At 42.7% G+C, this 11,308-nt stretch overlaps 2 protein-coding genes across 2 annotated transcripts in view; both read left to right on the top strand.

Moving 5' to 3' along the window:
• Positions 1–2,944: 2,944 nt before the first annotated feature.
• fem1a (fem-1 homolog a) lies at positions 2,945–6,570 on the top strand. Its single transcript, XM_067474952.1, has one exon. The coding sequence runs from the start codon at positions 3,124–3,126 to the stop codon at positions 4,975–4,977; it is 1,854 nt and encodes a 617-aa protein (XP_067331053.1). The 5' UTR covers positions 2,945–3,123; the 3' UTR covers positions 4,978–6,570.
• Positions 6,571–9,173: 2,603 nt separating this feature from the next.
• LOC137098305 (receptor-type tyrosine-protein phosphatase S-like) overlaps positions 9,174–11,308 on the top strand; it is a 64,586-nt gene continuing 62,451 nt past the window's right edge. The window contains exon 1 of the mRNA XM_067474425.1: positions 9,174–9,527. The gene's annotated coding sequence lies outside the window, so the exon portion shown is untranslated. The remainder of the gene's footprint in view (positions 9,528–11,308) is intronic.

The following is an 11,308-nucleotide window of genomic DNA, read 5'->3' as shown; positions in this document are numbered from 1 at the left end:
TGTCTTTGTGAGACTGTGGGAGGAAACCAGAGAACCCAGAGGAAACCTATGCAAGCACAGAGAGTATATGCAAACTCCATGTTAAAGGCCAAAGTTGGCCAAGATTTGAACCGCAGACCTTCTAGCTGTGAGGTAGCAGCGCCAACCACTCTGTTATTGTGCTGTGTCAAAAGAGAGGTACTATTAAAAAAAAATGAACAGAACTCAAAAATTATAAAGGATGATACAACTATCCAAAAGAGTTGACAAAGAGTTGACCAAAAGCAGACATAAAATGTCCAAAACTAAACTTAAAATGGGCCCATCCTCCATCTGTTCCCTGACACCCATTTTATCACAATCCATTTGTGAGTACTATTTTAGTAGTATTATTTTTTACTTTGAGTTTTTTACTTTTGCATACCATTTTTTGATGTTTGGCACTAACAACATCTCTCCTTGTGATATTGGCAGAAGTGATGGAGACCCTAAACTTTAAGGTTACATTAATCCTCTTTCAAATTCACTGATCAATTCTAATTAAACTGTTTTTTTAACAATGTACATATGTCGTGGAAATTCACACTGTCTCACTGCCAGCAACAAAATCATTCTCAGGCACTTTGATGTGTGCTGAATTTACTTTGTGCCTGACCACAAGTTTTACAATTCAAATGTAGCCGTGTTTTCATTTGTATAAAGATCGGGAGATTAATAGCAATTGTTTTTCCTTTGGGATGACAGCTGTCATAACCTTCGTGACTCTGTCAATAAACACAGGTGCCAAGTTTTTAGACCAGTATTCAAATCTCAGGAATGAAGTTCTGAATTGATTAAATTCTTTAAAACTATTAGATACAGCCATTTACTGCTTTGATCTTATCAACAGCTTCAAAATACTACATGTCACACTGGGTTTGTTCACAGAGAAGTAGGTTATTGATTTTTCACACTGTGAGAGATACAGAAAATAAATCACTTATCACGATCTAACAAATTTGGTTCTGCATGTTTATTCATGTCAAATTGTGTTTAAGTTCATTTTCTGACACCTGGCTTTGTATAGGAAGGTACAGTACACAAACACAAAATATGCTGTGAAATGAAATGATCAAATACAGTGTTACCTACATTTTCTACCCTATTAATTTGACACAGGTGCCCAATGACTTATTGATGATATTAGCAGTGGATGATCTGAAATGATCTGAAATAATACTTCAAATTTAAACAGATCATTCTTTAGGAATATGTACTATAAGCGGCTAAACGGTATATTGTACAATTACCATAATTAAATATTTACATTTGTAATGCAACCACAATGGGACACAAGCCAGTGTGTTCTTGTGCCAGCAAGTCTGGATAAATGCAGAGAGTTGTGTCAGGAAGGGCATTCGGTGTAAAACACATGCCAGATTAAACATGCGAATCATGACTTCCATACTGTATCTGACTTCCATACCGGAACGGTTGGGGCCCGGCCCTAGAAAGAGTACAACTGATGCAGTATTTGCTTTGAGGATGCTGATGAAGAAGTACAGAGAAGGTCATAAGGAGTTGCATTGTATCATTGTAGATTTAGAGAAAGTGTATGAAAGGGTGCTGACAAAGGAGCTGTGTTATTGTATGAGGAAGTCTGGACCGGTAGAGAAGTATGTTAGAGTGCTGCAGGACATGTATGAGAGCTGTAAGACCATGGTGAGGTGTGCTGTAGGTGTGACAGAGGAGTTCAAGGTGGAGATGGGTCTACATCAAGGATCGGCTCTAAGCCCTTTCTTGTTTTTCTCTGGTGATGGACAGGCTGACAGATGAGGTTAGACAGGAATCTCCGTGGACTATGATGTTTGCAGATGACATTGTGATTTGTAGTGAGAGCAGGGAGCAGATGGAGGAAAATCTAGAGAGATTGAGGTGTGTGTGAATGAGAAGGACCCAGGTGGAACGGTGAGGTTACAGGGAGCAGAGATGAAGAAGGTGCAGGACTTTAAGTACTTAGGGTCAACGGTTCAAAGCAACGGTGAGTGTGGAAAAGAGGTGAAGAAGCGAGTGCAAGCAGGTTGGAACGGGTGGAGAAAAGTGTCAGGTGTGTTGTGTGACAAAAGAGCCTCAGCGAGAATCAAAGGAAAGGTGTTCAAGATGGTGGTGAGACCAGAGATGTTGTTCGGCTTAGAGACAGTGGCACTGAAAAAAAGACAGGAGGCAGAGCTGGAGGTAGCAGAGCTTAAGATGTTGAAGTTCTCTTTGGGAGGGACGAGGATGGACAGGATCAGGAATAAGGACATCAGACCGTTCATATTAGATGTTTTGAAGATAAAGTAAAGTAAAGATAGAGAGGCCAGATTGAGGTGGTTTGGACATGTTCAGAGTAGAGACTGGGAATATATTGGTAGAAGGATGCTGAGGCTGGACCTAACAGGCAGGAGATTCAGTGACAGAAGAGGATGCAGAGGACAGGGTTAGATGGAGGCAAATGATTCGCTGTGGCGACCTCTGAAAGGGAACAGCCGAAAGTAAAGAACAAATATTTACATTTGTATTTAATGTTACATGAAAATCACCCTTGTTTTGCATTTTGGGAACACGGCATAAGAGCGGGACCCTATTGATGTCTGCAAACTTGGTGCCAATACTTTATTGATAGAATCAATAAAACATTGCATGGAAAAAAGAGATGTGTCTTAAAAGATGTGTCTTAATCGTTAGGCAACAATTTTTGTAGGATGTGAATGTCACTATGCCCCCAAAGACATCTCTTCGCCCTTTTTCACGTCTCAAGGGAATTTATCATTTAAACTGGTTTATCATGGAAACTGTGCCTTTCCGGCCCATCAGCTGGTCGGTCATAGAAAACCCGAAGTCTCTTGCATCATGGGAAATGTAGTTTTCTGCCTACTCTTCTATATGGGAATTCCATCAAAACTACGTCACCCAGAATGCTTCACTGAAATCGTAAACCGAGATCTGTCAAACAACACAAACGCCATCTTGACAGCACCCTCAAAATGGAAGAAAGATGTGAGGTAGAAAGCGAGTGTAGAATAAGATATTCGCTCTCTGCTATTTAAAACAAGACTCGACAGTCTTTTCAGGAACGAGTGGTAATGGGGTTGGTGTCCAGCGTGGCAGCACAGCGTCTGTAAAATGGATATAACGACGGCGGTTTTCAACGCGGCCAGAGATGGTAAGCTGAAACTTATCCAGAAGTTGCTGAGCAACAAAAGTCCCGAGGAGCTGGAGGCTTTAGCTGACGAGAAGACTCAGGGGGGCACCGCTCTCTTGATATCTTCTCGATATGGACATTTGGAGGTTGTAGATTACCTGCTTGAACATTGTAAAGCCAATGTTGAAGTCGGGGGGTCCGTCAACTTTGACGGCGAGACGATTGAGGGGGCACCGCCGCTGTGGGCGGCTTCGGCAGCTGGTCACCTGTCAGTGGTCAAGTCGCTCTTGAAACACGGTGCCTCAGTAAACAACGCAACACTGACTAACTCCACGCCGCTCCGAGCTGCCTGCTTCGATGGCCATCTGGAGATCGTCCGCTACCTGGTGGAGCACAGAGCCGACATGGAGGTCGCCAACCGCCACGGCCACACATGCCTCATGATCTCCTGCTACAAGGGCCACAAAGAGATAGCCAAGTTCCTCCTGGACTGTGGAGCTGATGTCAACCGCAAGAGTGTGAAAGGAAACACAGCCCTCCATGACTGTGCTGAGTCCGGTAGTCTGGACATCATGAAGATGCTGCTGAAGTGCAATGCTCGCATGGAGAGAGATGGATATGGAATGACCCCACTCCTCGCTGCCAGTGTAACAGGTCACACCAACATTGTGGAGTATCTGGCCCACCAGCCTCGTACCTCCAGAGAGGAACGCATAGATGCACTTGAACTCCTTGGGGCTACTTTTGTTGACAAAAAGCGAGATCTTTTAGGAGCCATGAGGTACTGGAGAAGGGCAATGGACCTGAGGCAGCCAGGTGAAAAAGCTGGATCCCTGGCCAAACCTCCACCTGGTCCCCCTATCCCTGCCTATGGCTGTGCACAGGAGGTGAGCACTGCAGAGGAATTGGAGGCTCTAATCACGGACCCTGATGAAATGAGGATGCAGGCTTTGTTGGTTCGGGAGCGCATCCTAGGGCCATCCCACCCAGACACTTCTTATTATATCCGCTACAGAGGAGCTGTGTATGCTGATTCGGGAAACTTTGAGCGATGCATCAGCCTGTGGAAATATGCGTTAGACATGCAGCAAAATAACTTGGATCCTCTTAGTCCCATGACAGCCTCCAGTTTCCTGTCCTTTGCAGAGCTCTTCTCTTTTGTTCTACAAGACAGGGCCAAAGGTACCCTGTCAACACACATCACGTTCCATGATCTGATGACTGTGCTAGGAAAAAGTGTAAGGGAGGTAGAGAGGGCTGTAGCACAGAGGGACAACCCTCCAGAAGCTCCTCAGTTCACCAAAGCCCTCTCCATTATCCTCCACCTTATTTTTCTGCTGGAGAAGCTGGAATGCAGCCCAGAACAGGAGCATCAGAAGAAGCACACCGTTTACCGCCTCCTAAAGCTGAACCCTCGAGGTCGGAGCGGCTTTACTCCTCTCCACATGTCCGTAGACAAGGAAACCACATCTGTGGGCCGCTACCCTGTTGGCCGCTTCCCCTCACAGGCGGTGGCAGCGATGCTTCTAGAGTGCGGTGCAGATGTTGATTCACGTGACTGTGAGAACAACACACCATTGCACATTGCTGCTAACAATGGTTGTCCGGAAATTATGGCACTACTTATGAAGGCTGGGGCTCACTTTGATGCCACAAATGCACAGAGGAAGACAGCATATGAGCTGTTGGATGATCAGAGCAGCGGGCACCCTGCCCTCTACCCACTGAACTTCATCACCCTTCAGTGCCTAGCGGCACGTGCGATTGAAAAGCACAGACTGCCCTACAGAGGACTCATCTCTGAGGAGATGGAGGCTTTCATTGAGCTTCACTAACTTCCACTACTCTCCCCTGCTGAGGAAACCTGCACTACTCCTCCTGTTGTCCCTCATACTTTATTATGACCTGCCACAAACTTCCTTCCTCCACAACATTTGTTTTTAACATTTTTTTCTCTCTTTGGCTTTTGCTTCACTCCTGGCCCTACCAACCTTGTATCAGACCAAACGACATCCACCATTTATGCTGAAATGGCTCTGGCTGATATCTAGTCAGTTATTGCTCTGTACTAAAGTGTCCCGCCAAACTATAGGGTGATTGTTGTTTCTAAAGGTATTCAAGGCTGGTTGAAACACCATCTCAATACAGGTTTGAATGCATTGCCCCTCAGTTTTTCCCAAAAGAGAGTTACTGTATGTTGGTGCTTGTGTGTGTCTTAGATGGTGTAGACTTTATGACAGATATGTGTTAGTAGAAGGATCTGATCTCACTAGCCGGATAACGTGCATGATTGTGAAGAGTGAAAATGATAATGACTTGTTTTGAATATTCACTCAGAAAGGATGTGTTTTAAAAACAACTCACAACCCAAAGTTGCTGGACTGGTTCTTTTTGGTCATTATGTACCATCTACAATGTTTTTTTGAAATGGGAAGGTGTTGAATTTACAGTGCCAAAGGTCACTTACCAAGTTATCTTCTGATAAAATAATGAAGAAAATTAAATCTTCCTAATTAGAAGCATAAATCATAACCTGAAGCTGGGACATTTATAAAATCCCCAGTTCCAGAAGATGAGTAACTCAGGTAGCTTGAAATTAGACTGACGTGAGGCATCGTTCGATAGACCGTTGTAAAATTGAGGACAAATGAGCTTAGCTTTCACTAAGTAAAAATAGCTGGTACCATTGTTGACTAACACTTCCCCAGTTTCTGCACACATTTATAACCTATGCAGTTTGTGTTATCCAGTTAGAGGCAACATTTTTTAACTAAACATCTACTGCATAAAGACATTTTATATTATGTTATTAACAGGATAATAAATCAAATGACTGGGGCTGCTTCCTTTACATTGAGTTGGTATTTTCTGAATCTATGAACCGAGAATGTTTCATAGGAAAGTTCTGCCTATGATCAAATGAACAATTTCGTTCTAGAAGCTAAAATGTGCCTACATCCCTCTGTTTATGACACACTGTCATCATCAGCAAATATGTTCAATTCATTGTCAAGGAAGCATCTTCATAAGTGGGATGTTGGTGGCAATAACAACAGAATTTGCTCCCTCTTGTTTGTACCAATAGGAAAGGTCGCAGGTTAACTGCCTAAGATTGTGATTTAATTTCATTTCAGGGTGAATTTTCCCTTTAACTTCATATACGCAGAAATGGAACAGATGGCTTTCTGGCCATTCTTGCATCTTAGTCTTATTTTTAATAGTCTTTTGTTTATCTTGTGTTATCATGAATGTTTTGTCTGCCTGTGCTAACCACCAAGTTGAAAACGCACTGACAGGCTCAACAAAGATAACTTACATTCAGGCTATGAATTGTAGCTGCCTTTCTCAACTGATTACTTCAACTGACGATAACTCAAGAACAAAAGTGTGTTGTAGATACTTGAATAAAATTCAGTATCACAGTATTAGCATCTGTGTATTTGCGTGTGGGTGACCTAACTCTTTTCTTCATGTGCACCTTCTTCTGAACTGATTTTAATTTTGAAAATAATTTTTACGTATTATTATTTTTTCTGTGCTCTGATTTGTCACTATCTTAAGAGCTGTTGCTGACAGTTTCAGTCTTACATCATCATTGCCCATATTTAGATTGAGTGAAAGGTTGCAATAGCAAGACATAAAATACCTACCAGCCTATCAGGTCAGCCAGGTTCATGAAAAGATCTTATTTGAAAAGTGGAAAACACATTATTTTAGAGTGCATACTAAGTGTTACATTAGCAGAATATATATTTAAAAAAAATAATCCCCTGTGCCCACAAAGTTAAGCTCTTTATACTAAACATGGGCCTTACACTCCTGTGTTCACATAAACGTGAAGATACCGAAATAAACCATAACAGAAACTCGATCTTTCTGAGGCCTGCACTCTTAAAGTATAAATAGAGTGCAATTAACGTCACGGTTGCAGGGCAGTGGTAGAGACAGGGCACTTACCCTGCTAATTTTAGGGATCTTTTGCTTTAGCTTCAACTCTGAAAATGGGAATACTGTAACGCTATACAGTCAGGCAGGTCACAGGGTGACTTCCAGAGACGTGCAGACAACAGAGACTGCAGGTTTCCAACAAGGAACAGACCCAGTAAGATATCACTTATTTTAAACAAGATGATTGTTGGAACATTAGCCTAGTCTACAATATCTGCTATTGTTGCTGTTCATTGTTTCTATAAACATGACAGGTGGGATGTTAAAAGTTGTGGAGAAACATTAGCTAGTAAATGAGGATTTAAGTGCTCGGGACAGTATGTATCCACTCAGGCAATGTGTCCAGAATCACTCCCGCTTTATTACTGTAAACAGTGCAATACATTTACTAACTGCTATTTAAGTGTCCAAATTTTGAGTGTGTGACTTTATTCTCTATATAGTGCCCTCATAAAAACAAAAGTAGTTTATATGTTATTCAGTGCATTACCCCACAGATTTAAAGATGAGAAAAAACAGTTCTAATGCCCTGGATCTGTTAGTGATGAATTTCTTTCTTCTCTGGCTCATTTGACCTCTGACCTCTCTGAAGTTTAAACCCATTGGTTTGAGTAATGATTTGTTAACAGTAATTATAATATTCACTTTGAAGTATTTCAAGAGACTAGAGAGGACTACTGTTTGGAGAACATGCCTCATCCACTCCATTGCATCCCTTCACTTAAACAAATGTGCTGGAACTTCAAACCTTAAGTAAGAGCAACATCACATAGTAGCAACTTCCCACTAGATGTCACTAGCAACAAAGAAAATAAGACTGTTAGCTTTTGTCCCTTTAGGACCATGTGATGGGCTCAAAAGCTGTAGCTTTCAATTATCATCACGCGTGGTGTCAGTTGGTTAATTTACCCGGCTTTTTCTCACACTCTTGTCAAGCAAGTCTTTGTGTCAGAGTGCGATTGAGAAAGAGGGAAAGAGCTGTTGAGAGTGATTTTCAGCAGGCTAATAAAGCAGATGCATGTATCTGGATGAACAAAAATCTTGGTTGGCAGAGTTGCTGATGCTGACTCTGTTTGCAGGAAGCTGCACTGATGTCAGCAGAGAGGCCAGAGTAAAGCCTCCCATCATACAGTCCTGGAGGGTCATGCCAAGCTCCAACACCTCATACTTCGCCCTTGTGGCGGTTGTTTGTGTCAAGTTGTGTGACCTAAATAACACTAAATCTTAAGAAACAAAGGGCCTATGTCTATGTGCCATATTTCAGGATACAAACCATAGAATTTTCAGTTTAATTTTAGTTTGTTTTCATTTTTTTAAGCAAAATCACTGGGTTAACGTTTGCATAATAATTGTAGAAGAGACTCTTATTGTAGCAAACCGTATGTAAAGGGTTACACACACTTTTTCCATAAAAAAGCATTCAGTTTATATGCACATATAAGCATCATCATCATTATTATTATTATCTAATATTATTATATTAGACTATATTAGTTGTAATAGGTGAAAAAATAGCAACAAGGTGTGGGTCTGCATTAGGACCAATAACAAGAATGTTATTAAACTCTTGTCTTAAACATGAAATAAGTGGTTTCATATTCCAAAGCTTTTCTGTTGTTTATGGTGTCATTATGAATTGTAGGTACAGCAGGCTATTATATTTTAAAGTGTCCAGCTATAGTTTAGTGTGGGAGTTCTGCTCTTTAGGTGCTGATATGATGTTCTGACTCAGTATTCCTGCCACCAGCTATAATTAGACACTATATTACGGGACTCTACGGGGTGTCAAGGTGCTTACCTTCATTTTGGTCCCCAGGGAGCACAGTGGAAAAATCAGTCACAAATACACAAGACCAACCTACCTCAGCAGCCACCTCTTCTGCACCAGTCAGCGATCCAGCCAGAGCTGGAGGAGATGGTGGGGGGTGGGGGAGGTAATGGGGGCAATAGGGGTGATGGGGGATACGGTTGCTATTGGAGATCTTGCCTGCATCACGTCATGTGCAAGGGGAGGGGTGGGGGGCGCTCCGGTGTGTGCTTGAGAAAGAGAGAGAGCTGGGAGGGGGGAGGAAAGGACAGGACAGAACAAGAGAGGAGAGGGAGGGAAGGAGGAGGGCATTGAGGAAGAAGGCAGGGAGTATCAGTGACATCAACCAGCAGTATCTGAGGTTGCCCGACCAGCAATGCTCTCCCGACAAAAGGGCTGAGGAGCAGCCGTGACCCGCTGCGCTCCCGAGTGGTCAGTTCGACATCCAGGAGGGTGGGAAACGCCGGCGATGTGTACATGCATCCCCCACAAAGACAGACCTTTCTCTGAGTGGAGCTCTGCTGCCACTGGATTACATTTCTCTTTGCTGTTTCCGAGGAGGCTTCCAGCTGCAAATCCACCCACATGAATCTACGAAACAGAAAAGAAGACGGAGCACTCCTAATAAAGGTAACCACCATCCTACTGTATACATCTTCACACAATTGATGCTTGCAGCCGTGCACCCCACCCAGACGGTCAATTTCCACTTGTCGAAAAGCCTTTTGGAAACTAATGAGGTAAGAGTATACCCGTGCCGAGGTGAAATTTCACCGCTTAGCCTTTCGCTGGGGCCCGGTCTCTCTTTTGCGGTTTTTCTTTCATCTCAGCATCACTTGAGACTTAGTTTCAAACGTTTGGGGGAAAAGCATACCGAGGGGTTGTGCAGATCAGGCTGGTTGGCAACAGCGCTGCGAGTGCGCGTCCCCCTTCACCCCCTCATTATTGTGTGCTGGGCAGCATGAGGGACCAGGGCAGACTGGCAAAGCCTTTGTTCCTCACCCACTCTCTTTTAAAGTGGCTTTTTTTTTCCTGGAGCCCTTTATTAGGCACTCACGAGGTAAAAAGAGTCATGTTGAATCTGTTGTTTTTACGTTTCAACCAAAAGAAATTTTAGACTATAACATGTCATCACTCATGAAATAATAAATGGAGCACATTAGATTTGTCAAATATAATTAAAGAGAAAGAGGAAGCTCTTAGTGCTGCTCCCTCTGTATTGATATTTCAGTACTGCCACAACAAACTACAAATTGTATTATAATATGGTCATTCAGAACACTTAGGCTATCACAAACACAGTGTTGACACATTACAAATCCATATAAGCCAATGTGCTAAGATGACTATTATTATTGGAGGGGAAGGGACCAGGTGGAAAGGTGAAGGTATTTTAAATGTAATTTATTTGACAATTGTTTTTTAGACAATAGTGGCTTCCGCATCTGCTAAGTTCAAGCACTATTTAAAAGAAGCGAACCTTCACATTTACATAGTGTTTTGTAGTCCCCAGACCTCCCATATGTCTATAATTATACGCAGTATTTGCTGTTAACCAGCCACTCAGACTGAGTGTAATTTAATGATACATCCATTCATCCTGACAAATTTTCCAAGGGCTATTGTTTCTTTGAGATTTCATCATGTGCACTTCAAATGCCTCTTTAGGTTTTCTGTATATCTGCTGTGTGGCTTGTGTAAACTGGAAAATCACACTGTCGCGGTGAATCCTAGGGAGGTCTTCCTCCTCAAACACGGATGGGAGATTTTCCCTGGGGCACCGTGCTTTTGCCGGTTATTGTTCCAGACCATTTCCACATCCCTAATTATTTTAATCTGTCATTTTTTTCACATGGGTTCCTCTTTTTAGTAGATACCTTGATTTTTTTCCCCTGTCTCTTCAGCTTCACTCCCAGCCTAATGGCAGAATTCACATGCACTGCACCTTCATGCTATATCGGTCAGGGCCCTGGATATTTGCATTATTTTGACAGGAAAACTCATTATGTGGAAGCAGAATTATTCAACTGGCAAATTTCCTCTGTCCTTCCTCTCTTTGAGCAATGAGGCGCATCGAGGAACTGTAAGAAGCAGTAATTTGTAAAATAATTTTTTTTGTCCATTCGGCTTATCCAGTGAGTTCAGGGTCACCACAGCAGACCATTGTCCACATGTTGATTTGGCACAGTTTTTACACCGGATCTAACCCTCCCCAGTTTCTACCAGGCTTGGACCGGCACTGCACAGCTGGGGATGGGAATGGGCTCTTAGAGGCTCAGTGTCTTGCCCAAAGACACTTCAACATATAGTCAGGACAGGGGATCGAACCACTGACCCTGTGGTCTGTGGATGACACCTTACCAACTGACCTACAGCCGCCCCCAGTAATTTGTAAAATCAGTGATGGCATT

Source organism: Channa argus, chromosome 14, assembly GCF_033026475.1.
Source record: "Channa argus isolate prfri chromosome 14, Channa argus male v1.0, whole genome shotgun sequence".
Lineage (NCBI taxonomy): Eukaryota > Metazoa > Chordata > Actinopteri > Anabantiformes > Channidae > Channa > Channa argus.
This window is presented reverse-complemented; position numbering and strand designations above follow the sequence as displayed.